This window comes from Oncorhynchus masou, chromosome 28 (assembly GCF_036934945.1).
Source record: "Oncorhynchus masou masou isolate Uvic2021 chromosome 28, UVic_Omas_1.1, whole genome shotgun sequence".
In the NCBI taxonomy this organism is placed as follows: domain Eukaryota; kingdom Metazoa; phylum Chordata; class Actinopteri; order Salmoniformes; family Salmonidae; genus Oncorhynchus; species Oncorhynchus masou.
This window is the reverse complement of record NC_088239.1, coordinates 82706690-82730753: the sequence shown is the minus strand read 5'-3', so window position 1 is coordinate 82730753 and position 24064 is coordinate 82706690. Positions and strand designations below refer to the sequence as shown.

Sequence of the window (24064 nt, the reverse complement as noted above, 5' to 3'; positions counted from 1 at the left end):
CTCTCTCTCTGTCTCTCTCTTCTCTCTCTCTCTCTCTGTCTCTCACTCTCTCTCTCTTTTTCTCTCTCTCTGTCTCTCTCTCACTTTCTCTCTCTCTCCGTCTCTCTCACTTTCTTTCTCTCTCATTCTCTCTCTCTCACTCTCTCACTTTCTCTCTCTCACTTTCTCTCTGTCTCTCTCTCTCTCTCTCTCTCTCTGTCTCTCTCTCTCTGTCTCTCTCTCTCTCTCTCTTTCTCTCACACTCTCACACTCTCTCTCTCTCTCTCTCTCTCACTCTCTCTCTCTCTCTCTCTCTCTCTCGCACACTGTCACACACTCTCTCTCTCTCTCTCTATCGCACACTGTCACACTCTCTCTCTCTCTCTCTCTCTCTCACTCTCTCGCTCTCTCACACTCTCTCTGTCTCTCTCTTTCTCTCACTCTGTCTCACACTCTCTCTCTCTCTCTCTCTCTCTCTCTCTCTCTCTCTCTCTCTCTCTCACTCTCTCTCTCTCTCTCTCTCTCTCACTCTCTCTCTCTCTCTCTCTCTCTCTCTCTCTCTCAGTGCATGAGGGTTTCTCCCCAGGAGTATGTGTTTTGGGTTGTGAGAATGTGAGAATGTGAGACTCTCAGGGTTTGAGAATGTGAGCGTTCAAATGTATCATCCAATACTTTGTATACTTCAGTCCAGAAGTAATTGAGGACTGGGCCAGACGTTCGTATGTGCGTGAGATTATCCCTGCTCTCCCCAAAGTTATGCCAGCTACATGGTGTGATGTCACAGTACCCAGCTACTTGGTGTGATGTCACAGTACCCAGCTACTTGGTGTGATGTCACAGTTCTATTTGATTGTATTATAGGAGTAATGAAACATCTTGACTGTTTGCTGATTTAATCCCCCGAATCCTTTCTGGCTCTCAGCCTGTTGAGGAGGAACCCGCCTGGGTTCAAGTACTATTTGAAATCTTTCAAATACTTTGAGTGTCTCCTTTTGCATGAGTTAAGCGCCATTGTGCCAGCTTCCAGGTGGACAATGTTTTTTTATTTTCTATTGGTACCATTGCAACAGGCAAGTTCAATCAAGATAAAGTGCATTTGAAAAATTATTTCAAATATTATTTGAACCCAGGTCTGGGAGAAACATTTCAGTGCAATGGCTTTTCTCTTTGATTTCTGTTTCATTCCAGTTACATTTCAGTTACAAGTTAAACTGGTTTTGTGTTTGATGTGTGTCTTACACAGAATTGGTCACTTTAGTTGAGTCACATATTCTATTCTAAGCAACGTTCCATTAACTATGCGACCAGATCATGTGTTCTATTCATCATCACTTTGTTTGGCCTCTATTCCTTTGTAATTAATTATGAGAAGTCATTGAATATGTCAACGAACTGGGCGTGTGGAGATTTGTTTTAAATGTCAGTGACACGTACACACCCGGCATCATTTGTTTGCCTGCTACGTTTAGCCAATGCTACGCGTACTCTATAAGCATCAATCTACATACATCTATGGCTATTTCCATGTTAAAGGACCCATGAGTACCAACATGTAAAGTTCATAGGAGCATGTCAGCATGTGTGTCAAATGAAAAAGCTAAGAGTCTTAATTTTTTGGGCAAAATTAAGTAATATTTAAAAAACGTTAAACCCTTTTCCATCCTAAAAAATAAATAAAATAGGAATAAGCAAAGGGCTTTGATTTCAAACAGATGGAAACGGGGTCTTAGACAACATCTACCAGAAATCTAATTTTATTGGTCACATAAACATATTTAGTAGATGTTATGGTGCGTGTAGCAAAAATGCTTGTGTTCCTAACTCCAACAGCATAATAGTGTCTAACAATTCACAACAATACACACAAATATCAAAGTAAAAGAATGGAATTAAGAAATATATAAATATTAGGAAGAGCAATGTCGTTGTGACATTGACTAAAATACAGTAGAATAGAATACAGTATATACATATGAGATGAGTAAAACAGTATGTAAACATTATTAAAGTGACCAGTGTTCCATGATTAAAGTGACCAGTGTTCCATTATTAAAGTGACCAGTGTTCCATGATTAAAGTGACCAGTGTTCCATTATTAAAGTGACCAGTGTTCCATGATTAAAGTGACCAGTGTTCCATTATTAAAGTGACCAGTGTTCCATGATTAAAGTGACCAGTGTTCCATTATTAAAGTGACCAGTGTTCCATTATTAAAGTGACCAGTGTTCCATGATTAAAGTGACCAGTGTTCCATTATTAAAGTGACCAGTGTTCCATGATTAAAGTGACCAGTGTTCCATTATTAAAGTGACCAGTGTTCCATGATTAAAGTGACCAGTGTTCCATTATTAAAGTGACCAGTGTTCCATGATTAAAGTGACCAGTGAGCCCATGTCTATGTACATAGGGCAGCAGCCTCCAAGGTGCAGGGCTGAGTAACCGGGTGTTAGCCGGCTAATGACATTGATTAAGTTCAGGGCAGGCTACTGGGTGGAGGATACCTAGTGATGGCTGTTTAATAGTTCAGGGCAGGCTACTGGGTGGAGGATACCTAGTGATGGCTGTTTAATAGTTCAGGGCAGGCTACTGGGTGGAGGATACCTAGTGATGGCTGTTTAATAGTTCAGGGCAGGCTACTGGGTGGAGGATACCTAGTGATGGCTGTTTAATAGTTCAGGGCAGGCTACTGGGTGGAGGATACCTAGTGATGGCTGTTTAATAGTTCAGGGCAGGCTACTGGGTGGAGGATACCTAGTGATGGCTGTTTAATAGTTCAGGGCAGGCTACTGGGTGGAGGATACCTAGTGATGGCTGTTTAATAGTTCAGGGCAGGCTACTGGGTGGAGGATACCTAGTGACGGCTGTTTAATAGTTCAGGGCAGGCTACTGGGTGGAGGATACCTAGTGATGGCTGTTTAATAGTTCAGGGCAGGCTACTGGGTGGAGGATACCTAGTGATGGCTGTTTAATAGTTCAGGGCAGGCTACTGGGTGGAGGATACCTAGTGATGGCTGTTTAATAGTTCAGGGCAGGCTACTGGGTGGAGGATACCTAGTGATGGCTGTTTAATAGTTCAGGGCAGGCTACTGGGTGGAGGATACCTAGTGACGGCTGTTTAATAGTTCAGGGCAGGCTACTGGGTGGAGGATACCTAGTGATGGCTGTTTAATAGTTCAGGGCAGGCTACCGGGTGGAGGATACCTAGTGATGGCTGTTTAATAGTTCAGGGCAGGCTACTGGGTGGAGGATACCTAGTGATGGCTGTTTAATAGTTCAGGGCAGGCTACTGGGTGGAGGATACCTAGTGATGGCTGTTTAATAGTTCAGGGCAGGCTACTGGGTGGAGGATACCTAGTGATGGCTGTTTAATAGTCTGATGGCCTTGAGATAGAAGCCGTTTTCATTCTCTTGCTCCCAACATTGATGCACCTATACTGACCTCGCCTTCTGGATGATAGTGGGGTGAACAGGCCGTAGTCAGTTAAGGGCTTTACCTGCTGGTGAGGAGAGAAAGGGCTTAACCTCAGTTAGATGCTGGTGAGGAGAGAAAGTGGGCTGTTTACCTCAGTTAGATGCTGGTGAGGAGAGAAGGGGCTTTACCTCCAGTTAGATGCTGGTGAGGATAGAAAGGGCTTAATCTCAGTTAGATGCTGGTGAGGATAGAAAGGGCTTAACCTCAGTTAGATGCTGGTGAGGGGAGAAAGGGCTTTTCATCAGTTAGATGCTGGTGAGAAGAGAAAGGGCTTAACCTCAGTTAGATGCTCGTGAGAGAGAAAGGGCTTTACCTCCAGTTAGATGCTGGTGAGGAGAGAAGGGGCTTTACCTCAGTTTTATGCTGGTGAGGAGAGAAGGGGCTTTACCTCAGTTAGATGCTGGTGAGGAGAGAAGGGCTTTACCTCAGTTAGATGCTGGAGAGGAGATAAAAGGCTTTGCCTCAGTTCGATGCTGGTGAGGAGAGAAGGGCTTTACCTCAGTTAGATGCTGGTGAGGAAAGATCCAGTTTACCTCAGTTAGATGCTGGTGTGAGAGAAGGGGCTATACCTCCAGTTTGATGCTGGTGGGAAGAGAAAGGGCTTTATCTCCAGTTAGATGCTGGTTGAGGAAGAAGGGCTTTACCTCAGTTAGATGCTGGTGAGGGAGAAAGGGCTTTACCTTCAGTTAGATGCTGGTGAGGAGGAAGGGCTTTACCTTAGTTAGATGCTGGTGAGGAGAGAAGGGCTTTACCTCAGTTAGATGCTGGTGAGGAGAGAAGGGGCTTTACCTCCAGTTAGATGCTGGTGAGGAGAGAAGGGCTTTACCTCTCAGTTAGATGCTGGTGAGGAGAGAAGGGGCTTTACCTCATATTTTTATGCTGGTGAGGAGAGAAGGGCTTTAGGGCAGTTAGATGCTGGTGAGGAGAGAAGTGATGGCTTTACCTCAGTTAGATGCTGGTGAGGAGAGAAAGAGCTTTACCTCCAGTTAGATGCTGGTGAGGAGAGAAGGGCTTTACCTCCAGTTAGATGCTGGTGAGGAGAGAAGGGGCTTTACCTCCAGTTAGATTCTGGTGAGGAGAGAAGGGCTTTACCTCAGTTAGATGCTGGTGAGGAAGATGGGGCTTTACCTCAGTTAGATGCTGGTGAGGAGAGAAAGAGCTTTACCTCCAGTTAGATGCTGGTGAGGAGAGAAGGGCTTTACCTCCAGTTAGATGCTGGTGAGGAGAGAAGGGCTTTACCTCCAGTTAGATGTGGTGAGGAGAGAAGGGGCTTTACCTCAGTTAGATGCTGGTGAGGAGAGAAAGAGCTTTACCTCCAGTTAGATGCTGGTGAGGAGAGAAGGGCTTTACCTCCAGTTAGATGCTGGTGAGGAGAGAAGGGCTTTACCTCCAGTTAGATGCTGGTGAGGAGAGAAGGGGCTTTACCTCAGTTAGATGCTGGTGAGGAGAGAAGGGGCTTTTCCAAAGACAGTACAGTATAAGGTTCAGTGACTGTGGCTTTACCTCAGAATGTGTCGGAAATATGAGTGCTGCTCGTGAAACGAGGCGTTGATTTGGTGCCAAAGAAAAGCGCATCTTTAGTGATATGGCAGCATTTAAACACATGTTTAGTGGTATGGCAGTATTTCAGTTAACGGCAGTATATTCAGTGGTATGGCAGTATATTAAATGGCAGTATATTCTGTGGCATGGCAGTATATTCTGTGGCATGGCAGTATATTCAGTGGTATGGCAGTATATCCAGTGGCATGGCAGTATATTCTGTGGTATGGCAGTATATTCAGTGGTACGGCAGTATATCCAGTGGTATGGCAGTATATCCAGTGGTACGGCAGTATATTCAGTGGCATGGCAGTATATCCAGTGGTACGCTTAATTACACAGTATATTCAGTGGCATGGCAGTATATTCAGTGGTACGGCAGTATATTCAGTGGCATGGCAGTATATTCAGTGGTACGGCAGGATATATTCAGTCATAATGGAGTATATTCAGAATGGTACGGCAGTATATCCATACGGCAGTATATCCAGTGGTATAGGCGGTATATTCTGATTATGTTAAAGTGGTATGGCAGTATACCATTAGTATGCATCATATACCCAGTGGTACGGCAGTATATCCAGTGGTACGGCAGTATATCCAGTGGTACGGCAGTATTCCAGTGGTACGTCAGTATATTCAGTGGTACGGCAGTATATTCAGTGGCACGGCAGTATATTCAGTGGCACGGCAGTATATTCAGTGGCACGGCAGTATATTCAGTGGTATGGCAGTATTTCAGCACATCCTCAGTGGCATGGCAGTATATTCAGTGGTACGGCAGTATATTCTGTGGCATGGCAGTATATTCAGTGGTACGGCAGTATTTCAGCTACAGGCAAACAGATATCAACCAAATGTCAAGTGTTGTGAAAAAGGTGCCTCAGAGTTGTGGGAACAACAAGAGGCAACAAAACACATTTATTCAATCATTCGAAGACTAAACACCCCCTACTTTACGGACGATTGCGTTGAGCCACAACCAGCCACCTACGTTAAACAGGCGTTGATTGCCAATGTGTTTTCAAGTGCAACGCCATACAAAAAAAACACCCACAGACGTTATCACCTATCACGTAGGCAGTCATTGTAAATAAAAATGTGTTCTTAAACTGACTTAAACTGCCAAGTTAAATAAACGTTAAATAAAATAAATAAATTAACATAGCCAAAGACATGGTTCCTATTTACACAGTCAGCAAAGACGGCTTCAAGATGATAAACAAGCTGGACAGGAGATGCAAGATTCCATCTCGCACATATTTCTCCCAAGATGCCATTCCAACACTATAACACAATAAGCGAGACTATGAAACATGGCGCATTGAATGACCGGACCAGAGAGACTATGAAACATGGCGCATTTAATGACCGGACCAGACTTCAGTGTTTTTGGACATGGACTTGCACCTTAAAATCGGTAGGCTACATGTTACATGTTTGTTTTAAGGCACTTTGACTTATCATTTAAATTCTAATAACAATTCTAATTTCATCTACCTTTATTCAACTAGGCAAGTCAGTTGAGAACAAATTCTTATTTTCAATGAGGTCTAGGAACAGTGGGTTAACTGCCTGTTCAGGGGCAGAACACCAGATTTGTACCTTGTCAGGGAGGGGTTTGAACTTGCAACCTTCAGGTTACAAGACCACCACTCTAACCACTAGGCTACCCTGCTAATAATGATTGAGCCTACTTACTGAAGCTTAATTACACACCCATCAGCTTCCTATGGCCATCTGCAGCCTATGGTTGCCTGAATACATCATTCCCTTCGGTTATTTAACTCATACTGATAAAATAGGAAATAGTATCTCATAATGTGATTAATTAATGAATGAATAGGTATATTCATAATTAATATAGCACGCAATATTTTTATGATTATGTTAAAATGGTATGTTTGTTAATATTAATATGTATCATTGGGTAGGTGTAATTCTCATTATCATAACAATGTTGGACAATATTAGTTTAATTTAGTTTAGTTTAATTTAGTATTCAGTCACAAGTGTTGTTCTCTACCCAGACAGTATATATTCATTCATATGATCTTATTTTACAAGTGATGTTCTGATACCCAGTCGCTTGTTTTAACTAAGTCTGGTGGAATTACTACATTGATGAGGAAGTGTCACAACTCATAATTGCAATATGCCCCCCCCCCACACAAAAAAACTGCAATTAGATATTTTGTCCAAATTGCACAGCCCAACCCCAGGAAGGGCGATCACCCCCACCAATCTGATGGGGGAGGGGTGACGTGACCTACTATAGGGGAGCGTGGTTGCTCTGTTGTTATGGATACCACCCAGGTTGTCCTGTCGTCGGGGCGGGTTGGCATGTGAGGAATGTGAAGGGAACACTTGAACAGAAGGTGATGAGAGGAGATCTTCCCCCTCCCCCATCCCCTCAACTCCTGATGTCTGGTTTTAATGAGACTTGTTAAATATGTAAATATGATGAGAGACAGTCACAGGGAGATTGAACAGGGACAACTCTGAATCTTCAGAGAACATTGACTTTTCTTTTCAAGGAACAAAATATCTAGGGAATGTCACATAACAGGAAAATCTGGAAATGTTTAATTAGGTTTCCCCATTAATTGTCTGTATACCCTGAGCTGGTCTAGTTTATATAGCAGCCATCCACTAGAGTAGAGGTGAGGAGATTGAATAGTGATGATGAGGGAGAGGTGTGAATAGTGATGATGAGGGAGAGGTGTGAATAGTGATGATGAGGGAGAGGTGTGAACAGTGAATAGTGATGATGAGGGAGAGATGTGAATAGTGATGATGAGGGAGAGGTGTGAATAGTGATGATGAGGGAGAGGTGTGAATAGTGATGATGAGGGAGATGTGTGAATAGTGATGACGAGGGAGAGGTGTGAACAGTGATGATGAGGGAGAGGTGTGAATAGTGATGACGAGGGAGAGGTGTGAACATTGAGTAGTGGTGATGAGGGAGAGGTGTGAACAGTGACTAGTGATGATGAGGGAGAGGTGTAAATAGTGATGATGAGGGAGAGGTGTGAATAGTGATGACGAGGGAGAGGTGTGAACAGTGAGTAGTGATGATGAGGGAGAGGTGTAAATAGTGATGATGAGGGAGAGGTGTGAATAGTGATGATGAGGGAGAGGTGTGAATAGTGATGATGAGGGAGAGGTGTGAATAGTGATGATGAGGAGAGGTGTGAACAGTGAGTAGTGGTGATGAGGGAGAGGTGTTAACAGTGAATAGTGATGATGAGGGAGAGGTGTGAATAGTGATGACGAGGGAGAGGTGTTAACAGTGAATAGTGATGATGAGGGAGAGGTGTGAATAGTGATGACGAGGGAGAGGTGTGAATAGTGATGACGAGGGAGAGGTGTGAATAGTGAGTGACGAGGGAGAGGTGTGCCCAATCAGTGATGATGAGGGAGAGTGTGAGTAGTGATGATGAGGGAGAGGTGTGAATAGTGATGGCAGGGAGATGTGTGAATAGTGGTGATGAGGGAGAGGTGGTTAACAGTGAATAGTGATGATGAGGGAGAGGTGTGAATAGTGGTTGACGAGGGAGAGGTGTGAATAGTGATGATGAGGGAGAGGTGTTAACAGTGAATAGTGATGACGAGGGAGAGGTGGTGAATAGTGATGACGAGGGAGAGGGTAGAGTAGTGATGAGAGGGAGAGGGTGAGTAGTGATGATGAGGGAGAGGTGTGAATAGTGATGAAGAGGGAGAGGTGTGAGCCTAGTGGTTAGAGGGAGAGGTGTTAAGGGTGACTAGTGATGATGAGGGAGAGGCAGGGTAGCCTAGTGGTTGATGAGGGAGAGGTGTGAACAGTGAGTAGTGATGATGAGGAAGAGGTGTGAATAGTGATGACTAGGGAGAGGTGTGAATAGTGATGACGAGGGAGAGGGTGAACAGTGAGTAGTGATGGGGTAAGAGGTGTGAATAGTGATGACGAGGGACAAGGTGAACAGTGAATAGTGATGATGAGGGAGAGGTGTTAACAGTAAATAGTGTTCTTAATGACTTGCCTAGGGAGAGGTGTAAACTAGTGAATAGTGATTTGAGGGATATAGTGTTTGTGTCATGAACAGTCCTGTAAATAGTGATGATGAGGAGAGGCCACATTTCCATTTGAATACATTATATTCTCCAAAATCTGGAGAGGTGTGAACATGAATAGTGATGTATTAGGGAGATCAGTAGCTGGAATAGGTGATGACGAGGGAGAGAAGTGTGAACAGATCCTGACGAGGGAGATCCTGGGTCGGGTAAACCCAGTGATGATGAGGGAGGGTGGGAATAGATGATGACGAGGGAGAGGTGTGAACACCCAGATCCTAGTGAATGATCCTGAGGGAGAGGTGTGAATAGTGATGACAGGGAGAGATGTGGGTCAGGGGACCCAGTGAATAGTGATCAAAATACATCAAGACAGGGAGAAGTGTGAATAGTGGTGACAGCTTGGATATTGGCTACTGCATCTTGTCAAGGGGTGTTCTTGTAACAGAAACAGGAGACAGGCTCCTGCCCATTCACTTTCAGTTTGTAGGTATATATATCTATATATATACAGTTGAAGTTTGAAGTTTACATACACCTTAGCCAAATACATTTAAACCCAGTTTTTCACAATTCCTGACATTTAATCCTAGTAAAAATTCCCTGTCTTAGGTCAGTTAGGATCACAACTATTTTAAGAATGTGAAATGTCAGAATAATAGTAGAGAATGGTTTATTTCAGCTTTTCATTTATTTTATCACATTCCCAGTGGGTCAGAAGTTTACAAACACTCAATTAGTATTTGGTAGCATTGCCTTTAAATTGTTTAACTTGGGTTAAACATTTTGGGTAGCCTTCCACAAGCTTCCCACAATAAGTTGGGTGATTTTTGGCCCATTCCTCCTGACAGAGCTGGTGTAACTGAGTCAGGTTTGTAGGCCTCCTTGCTCGCACACGCTTTTTCAGTTCCGCCCACAAATGTTCTATAGGATTGAGGTCAGGGCTTTGTAATGGCCACTCCAATACCATGACTTTGTTGTCCTTAAAGCCATTTTGCCACAACTTTGGAAGTATGCTTGGGGTCATTGTCCATTTGGAAGACCCATTTGCGACCAAGCTTTAACACAACATGATGCTGCCACCCCCTGTGCTTCACGGTTGGGATGGTGTCCTCGGCTTGCAGGCCTCCCCCTTTTTCCTGGGAATCACTGATGATGTGTATATGAACCAGTCAGAGAAGAGTTAAACTCATACACAGCGATGTGCCTCATTAGCCTAGTTGACTACTGTGCTGCTCTAGAGAGAGGGGAGGGAGAGGTCAAATATGATTTTATAGGTCGCATACACATATTTATCAGAGGTTATTGCAGATGCACCGAAATGCTTAGAATATCTGTGTCCCAAATTACACCCTATTCCATATATATTGCACTACTAGGAACAGGGCCTATAGGGCTCTGGTTGAAAGTAGTGCACTATGTAGGGAATAGGTTGCCGTTTGGGACGTGAACCATTGTCTTAACTTCAGTTAGTACGACAGCTGTCTGCAGCGCTAGCCCAGGTCAAATTTTTATGTTAGAATGACGTAGCTGTTATAAGACAATGAAGCTAGAGGAGAATTTGGTGGAATGCCGTGATGTTTGGGGGGAGGTTATTGGATTAGAATATTGATCAGATCAAGGAGAGAGTGATGACGTTTTGTATTTTTTATCCTTGAACTTTTATTTAACTAGGCAAGTCAGTTAAGAATACTTTCTTATTTACAACGGCCTACACCGGTCAAACCGTTGTATGTTTTCTGCAGGCAGCGTCTTCACTAGGCCAGAGGACAATCCAATCATAGTTTATGACTTAACAAAAAATGTTGACGTTCTCACTACAGATGAATACCGTGATTGGGAACCTATGTAGTGTGTTCCAACCCAGCATGAACTCTGTACATGTGTTACGGCAGCAGCTACACTGGCCGTGAGACCAGTGAACTGAGATAAGGTGGAGCTTTACCGAGCATGGACTTGTAGATGACCTGGAGCCAGTGGGTCTGGCGACGAACATGTAGCGAGGGCCAGCCAACTAGAGCATACAGGTCGCAGTGGTGGGTGGTATAAGGTGATTTGGTAACAAAACGGATGGCACTGTGATAGACTGCATCCAGTTTGCTGAGTAGAGTATTGGAAGCTATTTTGTAGATGACAACGCCAAAGTCGAGGATCGGTAGGATAGTCAGTTTTACTAGGGTAAGTTTAACTTACTAGGGTAATTTAGGTACTAGGGTAAGTTAGGGTAAGTTTGGCGGCGTGAGTGAAGGAGGCTTATATATTTAGAAGGTACTCTTAACCAGCTTGCTTACAATTTGTGATGAGTTTGTTCGTTGCAGAAGTAAATACTCCTATGCTAAAAAATAGATATCTATTCTTTTTCTTTACAGAAGCAGTTGTATGTTGTTGTTTTTTTGATCACCTGCCCCCTGAGAGATCTATGACTCTGATTATGACCGAAATCCTTCCTCACCACATTGTTTGCACTCACAGTCCTTATCTGTCCAATAAGAAGCAACCAACACGTTATTTTATTTCTTCCCAGCGCTCACAGTCCTTATCTCTCCAATAACCAGGAAATCTCATAAGAGATAAGAGATTTCCTCAAGCAGGTCCCATCTGAGTCAAAGGTGATCAATGGCCTTCATAGCCGTATATATATTTAAAAACCACAGCAGGTGTTATTTCACATATGCTGTTTTACAGAGAAACCTGGGCTGGTCTAGTGGGTTCCTGCCGCTGCCTTTCAGACCAGGAGAGAATTGGTTTGAATCGGAACTCTTCTAACACTTCTTACTGTCCTGTTCATTACCACTATCCAATAAACAGGAAAATGAGCAGGAAAATGAGCAGTGGCCAGTCAGGTGACTAAAACCTAAACATGGATCAGCTCGTGCTTTCTAGTATGATAGTCCTTACAGCATGTCGAGAGTCTGGCTTGGCACGTTGCCAACTACTAGATCCCACATTTTAGCCTTAACCACCACATGTTGTTTAAGTAGGAAGGTGTTCAGGTTCCGCAGACCAACTGTCAAAACGGTTTGCTTGTTTGGAAAACGTAGCTGTTGACGCTGGTGAGTGTGGTGTGGGAAGATGTGTGGCAATGGTAAACCGCATAATGACTAGTTGTCTCGTTGTTGGCTCACCATGACAAGAGTCGTGTTTCTGCTGACTGTTCTGTCCCTGTTTCTCCTCTATAGGGAGTCCTTCCCAGGCCCCTGCTGTGATGAACCCACCCTCTGACACTACCTTCCATCGCCCCTCCCTTGGACCACCTCGCTCCCCCTCCAGCCACGGACCCCGAAGGAGACCCGTGGAGGATGTTCTGGAGGAGTTAAACTACGCATCAAGAACAGGTCAGTCCTGGTCCGGTCTCTGTATGTCTCCATGGGTCAGTTTCCTGGCCACGGACAGTATTTTACATTCTCCTCGACGGTCTAGTTTTTATTTTGGTGATTGTTAATTCTCAAAGATCATCTTATTAAAAAAAAAATATATATATTTACAGTTACATTATCTTTTCTACATACCTTTTTTTTTTTTTGTACTTTTACCTTTTTCTCCAGAATTTTGTGATATCCAATTGGTAGTTTGCACTCCTTCTTGGCAATTTCTCGCGTGGAATAGCCTTCACGTCTCAGAACAAGAATAGACTGCCGAGTTTCAGAAGAAAGTTATTTGTTTCTGGCCATTTTGAGCCTGTAATAGAACCCACAGACGCTGATGCTCCAGATACTCAACTCGTCTAAAGAATTCCAGGTGTATTGCTTCTTTAATCAGAAACAACAGTTTTCAGCTGTGCTAACATCATTGCAAAAGGGTTTTCTAATGATCAATTAGCCTTTTAAAATGATCAACTTGGATTAGCTAACACAACGTGCCATTGGAACGCAGGAGTGATGGTTGCTGATAATGGGCCTCTGTACGCCTATGTAGATATTCCATAGAAAATCAGCCGTTTCCAGCTGCATTAACAATGTCTACACTGTATACCGGATCAATTTGATGTTATTTTAATGGACATTTCTAATTGACCCAAACTTTTGACCGGTAGTGTATATATCTACACAGTACCAGTCAAATGTTTGAACATGCCTACTCATTCGAGGGTTTTTCTTTATTTGTACTATTTTCTACTTTGTAGAATAATAGTGAAGGCATCGAAACTATGAAATAACACATATAGAATCATGTAGTAACTAAAAAAGTGTTAAACAAATCAAAATATATTTTATATTTGAGATTCTTCAAAGTAGCCACCCTTTGCCTTGATGACAGCTTAAATTAAATTAAATGTAAACCTGTTTTTGATTTGTCATTATGGTGTATTGTGTGTAGACTGCTGAGGATGTTTACTTATATAATCATTTTTTGAATAAGGCTGTAACGTAACAAAATGTTGAAAAAAAGTATATGCAAGGGGTCTGAATACTTCCAGAAGCCACTGGCGAGAGATGGAGATGGGGAGAGAGAGATGGGGAGAGAGAGAGAGAGACAGAGAGAGAGAGAGAGAGAGACAGAGAGAGAGACAGAGAGAGAGAGAGAGAGACAGAGAGAGAGAGAGAGAGAGAGATAGAGAGAGAGATATCAAGACAAACCGAGAAAAAGAGATTTAGAGAGAAAGAAATGAGCGAAAAAGGTCAAAAGGTCAGATATTTATAGCTCTCGGCCCTGTCACCGTTTCCTGTCTGCTTCAGGAAGAGAAGGTGTTTTGTCCCAAATTGCACCCTATTCCCTATATAGTGCATTACTCTAGACCAGAGCCCACATAGGCCCTGTTTAAAAGTAGTGCACTTTACAAGAAATAGGGTGCTATTTTGGGACACAGCAAAGGAAGATATGATCTTAGGGATGCATCATTATTATGACCACTTCCTCCTCTGTGTGCCTCGTGCCGCACGGGAACATGAAACGGAGGGGAATTTACTCAGGAACTAAAGACTGACTCTCTCCACTGGCACGTCTCTCCTCTTGTGGGCTTTCCAAACTCTCGCCAGTTGAGAGGGCTTTGTTTTTCACTTTGAAAATGTTTACTGGTGCTTTCATAAGTTAAAAAGGATATTTGTTAAATCCATATCTCGTATTATTCTACTATGATTGCTAACGTTTGACCATTCCATGCCCTTGCCGTTTTTCTGATTCATGTTTGATACAGGCTACATTGTTACATTTTAATTTTCCTCTTCTGATGTATATAGTGCACATCAGTTCACAACACTCAGGTGAGAAGTTATTATGTCAAAGGAGAAGTTATTGTGTCACGAGGGAGAAGTTATTATGTCACGAGGGAGAAGTTATTATGTCGCGAGGAGAAGTTATTATGTCATGAGGGAGAAGTTATTGTGTCGTGAGGGAGAAGGTATGTCACGAGGGAGAAGCTATTATGTCACGAGGGAGAAGCTATTATGTCACGAGGGAGAAGCTATTATGTCACGAGGGAGAAGTTATTATGTCGTGAGGGAGAAGTTATTATGTCGTGAGGGAGAAGTTTTGTCATGAGGGAGAAGCTATTATGTCACGAGGGAGAAGCTATTATGTCATGAGGGAGAAGTTATTATGTCGTGAGGGAGAACCATGTCGTAAAGTCATAATTGTGTTAAAAGTTATGTCATGAGGGAGAAGGTATGTCATGAGCAAGAAGTTATGTCATGAGGGAGAAGTTATTATGTCGTGAGGGAGAAGTTATTATGTCATGAGGGAGAAGTTATTATGTCATGAGGGAGAAGTTTTGTCATGAGGGAGAAGTTTTGTCATGAGGGAGAAGCTATTATGTCATGAGGGAGAAGGTCGTGAGGGAGAAGTTATTATGTCATGAGGGAGAAGTTTTGTCATGAGGGAGAAGTTATTATGTTATGTCATGAGGGAGAAGTTATGATGTCAAGTTATGATGTCACAAGGGAGTTATGGTCACAAAGAAGTTATGATGTCACAAGGGAGAAGTTATGATGTCACAGGGAGAAGTTATTATGTGAGGGAGAAGTTATATGTCAAAGGGATAAGTTATGATGTCACGAGGGAGAAGTTATTATGTCATGAGGGAGAAGTTATTATGTGTGAGGGAGAAGTTATTATGTCATGAGGGAGAAGTTATGATCATTTTATTTTTGTATTTGTTTGCCGTTTAGTTCTGGAATCTTCTCAGCCTCCGTCTTGTCACTGTGAACATAGAGTACCTGGCCGACACCTCAGAATAGGTGTGGACAAAGGTGTTTAATGCCCGTTTGCTATGCTCTGGTCAGTTGGGTTTTGGTCATCATTAGGGAGGCTGTAGCACAGCCTGGTAGACCACACCTGTGTCTTGTTGGTAAAGACAGGTTTTGCCTGCTTATAGTTTTTTGGGGGGGGGGGGGGGGTTGAAGACTAACCATTTAAAGTCATAATTGTGTTAAATGTTCACCACCACCAGTGCTGTGTAGTTCAAACCAACCACCTGTTACACCTCTGCCTGCCTCCTAACAATATGTTTTGTCCTTAGGGCTGCTATAAGGTCCCTATTTTACAATGTCACTGTGTACGTTTCCTGTCCTCTGGTTGTGTGGCATCCTGGTTTGGAAAACTGTTAGCATTAGTCACTGGCTTGAACTTATAAAGAAATCAGTGTGTGTTTTGATAGTCATTGTGTGTGTAAAGGCTGATGGCCCCATATCGTTTCTGTGTTTGACTACTGAGTTGGCGTAGCTTAGTACTCCATATCACTGATGTGTTTGGCTACTGGAGTTAGCGTAGCTTAGGACTCCATATCACTGATGTGTTTGGCTACTGAGTTAGCGTAGCTTAGGACTCCATATCACTGATGTGTTTGACTACTGAGTTAGCGTAGCTTAGGACTCCATATCGTTACTGTGTTTGACTACTGAGTTAGCAAAGCTTAGGACTCCATATCACTGATGTGTTTGGCTACTGGAGTTAGCATAGCTTAGGACTCATATCATATCTACTGATGTGTTTGACTACTGAGTTAGACTCCATATCACTGATGTGTTTGTAGCTTAGGACTTAGGACTCCATATCGTTACTGTGTTTGACTACTGAGTTAGCAAAGCTTAGGACTCCATATCACTGATGTGTTTGGCTACTGGAGTTAGCATAGCTTAGGACTCCATATCACTGATGTGTTTGACTACTGGAGTTAGTGTAGCTTAGGACTCCATATCACTTACTGTGTTTGACTACTGAGTTAGCGTAGCTTAGGAGCTTAGATTTCCATATCACTGATGTGTTTGACTACTGTGTTTGACTATTGGAGTTAGCGTAGCTTAGGATTCCATATCACTGATGTGTTTGACTACTGGAGTTAGCGTAGCTTAGATTTCCATATCACTGATGTGTTTGACTACTGGAGTTAGCGTAGCTTAGGATTCCATATCACTGATGTGTTTGACTACTGGAGTTAGCGTAGCTTAGGATTCCATATCACTGATGTGTTTGACTACTGGAGTTAGCGTAGCTTAGGATTCCATATCACTGATGTGTTTGACTACTGGAGTTAGCTGATGTGTTTGACTAGAGTTAGATTTCCATATCACTGATGTGTTTGACTACTGGAGTTAGCGTAGCTTAGGATTCCATATCACTGATGTGTTTGACTACTGGAGTTAGCATAGCTTAGGATTCCTGCTGCTTTCCTCTGTAGAGAAGAGAGATGACATCCATCCGAGCATCTTCATATCTCGTATTTCATCAAAATAAAACACATCACTGCTGCGCCTACCCAGTTTCCATTCTCCTTTATCCTCATCACAACAGAACCGTTTCCATTCTCCTCCATCCTCATCACAACAGAACCGTTTCCGTTCTCCTTTATCCTCATCACAACAGAACCGTTTCCATTCTCCTTTATCCTCATCACAACAGAACCGTTTCCGTTCTCCTTTATCCTCATCACAACAGAACCGTTTCCATTCTCCTTTATCCTCATCACAACAGAACCGTTTCCATTCTCCTTTATCCTCATCACACCAGAACCGTTTCCATTCTCCTTTATCCTCATCACAACAGAACCGTTTCCATTCTCCTTTATCCTCATCACAACAGAACCGTTTCCATTCTCCTTTATCCTCATCACAACAGAACCGTTTCCATTCTCCTCCATCCTCATCACAACAGAACCGTTTCCATTCTCCTTTATCCTCATCACAACAGAACCGTTTCCATTCTCCTTTATCCTCATCACAACAGAACCGTTTCCATTCTCCTCCATCCTCATCACAACAGAACCGTTTCCATTCTCCTTATCCTCATCACAACAGAACCGTTTCCATTCTCCTTTATCCTCATCACAACAGAACCGTTTCCATTCTCCTTTATCCTCATCACAACAGAACCGTTTTAAGAGTTCCTCTGTTTATCCTCATCACAACAGAAGCTTTCCATTCTCCTCTATCCTCATCACAACAGAACCGTCGTTCCTTTATTCATCCAATATGGCTGGCCCGTTCCTTTAGTTCATTTCACAACAGGGGAGTGGACCTCGGCCGTTTCAGTTGGTTCCGTTTCAGTGGAATGTTCAAACAACAGAATAATTCAACAATGTTCCGTTCTGTATCTTTTCTTTATCCTCATCACAAAAGAACCGTTTCCTCTGTCTCCTCCTCATTATCCTCATCACTTTAACAGCAAACCGATGCCATTGTGGATATAGACATCCTCATCACAACAGAATGGATGTTATTGGAGGACTTGTGGATCATTCACAACAGAACCGTTTCCATTCTCCTATCCTCATCACCATGGCACCGTAGTTTCACTGTGTACACAACACGTTTACCACCCAGATCTCTCTTTATCCTCATCACAACAGGCCGGGCCTCGCTGTGTTACCTTTATGCACAGTATGTAGAACAAACCTGAGAATTTAGAAGCTTTGGCTTCTGTGTAAACTGGCCCTTTACTGTGGGAGCACAACAGCAGACTGGTTGGAAACTGACCCTTTACTGTGGGAGCAGAGCAGACTGGTTGGACCTAGTTTCTCCATCTACTGTATGTCAGATGGCACAACAGAACCGTTGCTATGGGTGACCTTTGTTATCCTCATGGGATATTCAGAAGTTTACTGAAGATTCTCTCAGAATGTAAACAGTTCAGAATCAGAAATCTTTAATGAAATATTAAATGCAGACAAGCTTTATCCTCGAATGTACAAAACATTAGAACACCGTCCTAATATTCAGTTGCACCCCCTTTTGTCCTCAGAACAGCCTCAATTCGTCGGGGGCATGGACTCTACAAGGTGTTGAAGCGTTCCAAAGGGATGCTGACCCATGTTGACTCCAATGCTTCCCACAGTTGTGTCAGTTGACTGGATGTCCTTTGGGTGGTAGACCATTGTTGATCACACGTGAAACTGTTGAGATGAAAAACCCAGCAGAGTTGAAGTTCTTCATCACACTCAGAACCGGTTTAAAGGCACTTACAGATTTTGTCTTGTCCATTCACCCTCTGAATGGCTCACATACACCATCCATGTCTCAAGGCTTAAAAATCTTTATTAAACTCGTCTTCTCCCCTTCATCTACACTGATTGAAGTGGATTGAACAGGTGACATCAACAACAGGTCATAGTTTTCACCTGGTCGGTCTGTCCTCATCAAAGATGATCCTAATGTTATGTCCACTCAGTGTATAATGTGATGAAGTTGTATTTATCCAACAGATCCCTTGTGATCAGTCTGAGGTTAGTCCCATAGATAGAACCTCTATGGTTATAGAACTATATATATATGGTATATCTCTATGGTTATAGAACTATATATATGGTATATCTCTATGGTTATAGAACTATATATATGGTATATCCTCATAGAACTATATATATATGGAACTTTATGGTTATAGAACTATATATATGGTATATCTCATGGTTATAGAACTATATATGGTATTGGTGATATAGAAATCTATATGGTTATAGAACTATATATATGGTATATCTCTATGGTTATAGAACTATATATAGTAAATCTCTATGGTTATAGAACTATATATCCTCTATGGTATATCTCTATGGTTATAGAACTATATATATATGGTATATCTCTATGGTTATAGAACTATATATCCTATATCTCTATGGTTATAGAACTATATATATATTCTCTATTCTATCTCTATGGTTATAGATATAGAACTATATATATATGGTATATCTCCATGGTTATAGAACTATATATATATGGATATCTCTATGGTTATAGATATAGAACTATATATATATGGTCCATCCTCATGGTTATAGAACTATATATATGGTATATCCATGGTTATAGAACTATATATATGGTATATCTCTATGGTTATAGAACTATATATATGGTATATCTCTATGGTTATAGAACTATATATATATGGTATATCTCTATGGTTATAGAACTATATATATATATATGGTATATATCCTATGGTTATAGAACTATATATATATGGAACAGTATATCCATATATCTCTATGGTTATAGAACTATATATATCTATGATATATCTCTATGGTTATAGAACTATATATATATGGTATATCCCTATGTTTATAGAACTATATATATATGGTATATCTCTATGGTTATAGAACTATATATATATGGTATAGGTCTATGTTTATAGAACTATATATAGTATATCTCTATGGTTATAGAACTATATATATGGTATATCTCTATTATGGTATATCTCTATGGTTATAGTATATCTCTATGATTATAGAACTATATATATGGTATATCTCTATGGTTATAGAACTATATATATGGTATATCTCTATGGTTATAGAACTATATATATGGTATATCCCTATGGTTATAGAACTATATATATATGGTATATCTATGGTTATAGTATATGGTATATATATATCTGGTATATCTCTATGGTTATAGAACCATATATATGGTATATCCCTATGGTTATAGAACTATATATATATGGTATATCTCTATGGTTATAGAACTATATATATGGTATATCCCTATGGATTATAGAACTATATATATGGTATATTCTATGGTTATAGAACTATATATATATGGTATATCTCTATGGTTATAGAACTATATATATATGGTATATCTCTATGTTATAGAACTATATATATATGGTATATCTCTATGGTTATAGAACTATATATATATATGGTATATCTCTATGATTATAGAACTATATATATAGGTATATCCTATGGTTATAGAACTATATATATATGGTATATCTCTATGATTATAGAACTATATATATATGGTATATCCCTATGGTTATAGAACTATATATATATGGTATATCCCTATGGTTATAGAACTATATATATGGTATATCTCTATGGTTATAGAACTATATATATATGGTATATCTCTATGGTTATAGAACTATATATATGGTATATCGCTATGGTTATAGAACTATATATATGGTATATCTCTATGGTTATAGATATAGAACTATATATATATGGTATATCTCTATGGTTATAGAACTATATATATGGTATATCTCTATGGTTATAGAACTATATGTATATGGTATATCTCTTTAATGAATCTCTATGGTTATAGAACTATACATCTCTATGGTTATAGAATATAAATCTCTATGGTTATAGAACTATATATATATGGTATATCTCCATGGTTATAGAACTATATATATATGGTATATCTCTATGGTTATAGAACTATATATATATGGTATATCTCTATGTTATAGAACTATATATATGGATATATATCTATGGTTATAGAACTATATCCATATGGTATATCTCTACAGTTATAGAACTATATATATATGGTATATCTCTATGGTTATAGAACTATATATCTGGTATATCTCTATGGTGTTATAGAACTATATATCTGGTATATCTCTATGGTTATAGAACTATATATCTGGTATATCTCTATGGTTATAGAACTATATATATATGGTATATCTCTATGGTTATAGAACTATATATATATGGTATATCCCTATGGTTATAGAACTATATATATATGGTATATCCCTATGTTTATAGAACTATATATATATGGTATATCTCTATGGTTATAGATATAGAACTATATATATATGGTATATCTCTATGGTTATAGGCTTATATATATGGTATATCTCTATGGTTATAGAACTATATATATATGGTATATCTCTATGGTTATAGAACTATATATATATGGTATATCTCTATGGTTATAGAACTATATATATATGGTATATCTCCATGGTTATAGAACTATATATACCTGGTATATCTCTATGGTTATAGAACTATATAATGGTATATCTCTATGGTTATAGAACTATATATATGGTATATCTCTATGGTTATAGAACTATATATATATATGGTATATCTCTATGGTTATAGAACTATATATATATGGTATATCTCTATGGTTATAGAACTATATATATGGTATATCTCTATGGTTATAGAACTATATACATATGGTATATCTCTATGGTTATAGAACTATATATATATGGTATATCTCTATGGTTATAGAACTATATATATATGGTATATCTCTATGGTTATAGAACTATATATATATGGTATATCTCTATGATTATAGAACTATGGTTATATATATATATATGGTATATCTCTATGGTTATAGAACTATATATATGGTATATCTCTATGGTTATAGAACTATATATATATATGGTATATCTCTATGGTTATAGAACTATATATATGGTATATCTCTATGGTTATAGAACTATATATATATGGTATATCTCTATGGTTATAGAACTATATATATGGTATATCTCTATGGTTATAGAACTATATATATATGGTATATCTCTATGGTTATAGAACTATATATATGGTATATCTCTATGGTTATAGAACTATATATATATGGTATATCTCTATGGTTATAGAACTATATATATATGGTATATCTCTATGGTTATAGAACTATATATATATGGTATATCTCTATGGTTATAGAACTATATATATATGGTATATCTCTATGGTTATAGAACTATATATATGGTATATCTCTATGGTTATAGAACTATATATATGGTATATCTCTATGGTTATAGAACTATATATATATGGTATATCTCTATGGTTATAGAACTATATATATGGTATATCTCTATGGTTATAGAACTATATATATGGTATATCTCTATGGTTATAGAACTATATATATATATGGTATATCTCTATGGTTATAGAACTATATATATGGTATATCTCTATGTTATAGTTATAGTATACTATAGAATATATATATGGTATATCTCTATGGTTATAGAACTATATATATGGTATATCTCTATGGTTATAGAACTATATATATATATGGTATATCTCTATGGTTATTGAACTATATATATATGGTATATCTCTATGGTTATAGAACTATATATATATGGTATATCTCTATGGTTATAGAACTATATATATATGGTATATCTCTATGATTATAGAACTATATATATATGGTATATCTCTATGGTTATAGAACTATATATATATGGTATATCTCTATGGTTATAGAACTATATATATATGGTATATCTCTATGGTTATAGAACTATATATATATGGTATATCTCTATGGTTATAGAACTATATATATATGGTATATCTCTATGGTTATAGAACTATATATATGGTATATCTCTATGGTTATAGAACTATATATATATGGTATATCTCTATGGTTATAGAACTATATATATGGTATATCTCTATGGTTATAGAACTATATATATATATATATGGTATATCTCTATGGTTATAGAACTATATATATGGTATATCTCTATGGTTATAGAACTATATATATGGTATATCTCTATGGTTATAGAACTATATATATATGGTATATCTCTATGGTTATAGAACTATATATATATGGTATATCTCTATGGTTATAGAACTATATATATATGGTATATCCCTATGGTTATAGAACTATATATATATGGTATATCTCTATGGTTATAGAACTATATATATATGGTATATCCCTATGGTTATAGAACTATATATATATATATCTATATATAGAACTATATATATGGTATATCTCTATGGTTATAGAACTATATATATGGTATATCTCTATGGTTATAGAACTATATATATGGTATATCTCTATGGTTATAGAACTATATATATGGTATATCTCTATGGTTATAGAACTATATATATATGGTATATCTCTATGGTTATAGAACTATATATATGGTATATCCCTATGGTTATAGAACTATATATATGGTATATCTCTATGGTTATAGAACTATATATATATGGTATATCTCCATGGTTATAGAACTATATATATGGTATATCCCTATGGTTATAGAACTATATATATGGTATATCTCTATGGTTATAGAACTATATATATATGGTATATCTCCTATGGTATATCCTAGGTTATAGAACTATATATATATGGTATATCTATGGTTATCTATGGTATATCTATGGTTATAGAACTATATATATGGTATATCCCTATGGTTATAGAACTATATATATATGGTATATCCCTATGGTTATAGAACTATATATATATGGTATATCCCTATGGTTATAGAACTATATATATATGGTATATCTCTATGGTTATAGAACTATATATATGGTATATCCCTATGGTTATAGAACTATATATATGATATATCCCTATGTTATAGAACTATATATATATGGTATATCCCTATATTATAGAACTATATATATGGTATATCTCTATGGTTATAGAACTATATATATGGTATATCTCTATGGTTATAGAACTATATATATGGTATATCTCTATGGTTATAGAACTATATATATGGTATATCTCTATGGTTATAGAACTATATATATGGTATATCTCTATGGTTATAGAACTATATATATATGGTATATCTCCTATGGTATATCCCTATGGGGCCTAGATCGTCCTCTGTTTAAAGCTTTACAGTTGTAAGTAGAATGCCTCACCTCTCTTCACAAAGCCTTTCATTGTTAGATAAACACCATGGATCAGCATGACTCTTCCTGGTTGGACGGCTTCCCAGCTC

The 24064-nt window shown here is 38.9% G+C and overlaps 2 protein-coding genes across 2 annotated transcripts in view; both read left to right on the top strand.

Moving 5' to 3' along the window:
- The window catches only part of LOC135518413 (protein Shroom2-like), a 67679-nt gene extending 55368 nt beyond the window's left edge, over nt 1-12311 (top strand). The window contains exon 3 of the mRNA XM_064943585.1: nt 12226-12311. Coding sequence (XP_064799657.1) covers nt 12226-12268 — 43 coding nt within the window. The 3' untranslated portion in view covers nt 12269-12311. The remainder of the gene's footprint in view (nt 1-12225) is intronic.
- A 4-nt stretch (nt 12312-12315) lies between these two features.
- The window catches only part of LOC135518412 (protein Shroom3-like), a 76285-nt gene continuing 64536 nt past the window's right edge, over nt 12316-24064 (top strand). Inside the window, exon 1 of the mRNA XM_064943584.1 lies at nt 12316-12381. The gene's annotated coding sequence lies outside the window, so the exon portion shown is untranslated. The remainder of the gene's footprint in view (nt 12382-24064) is intronic.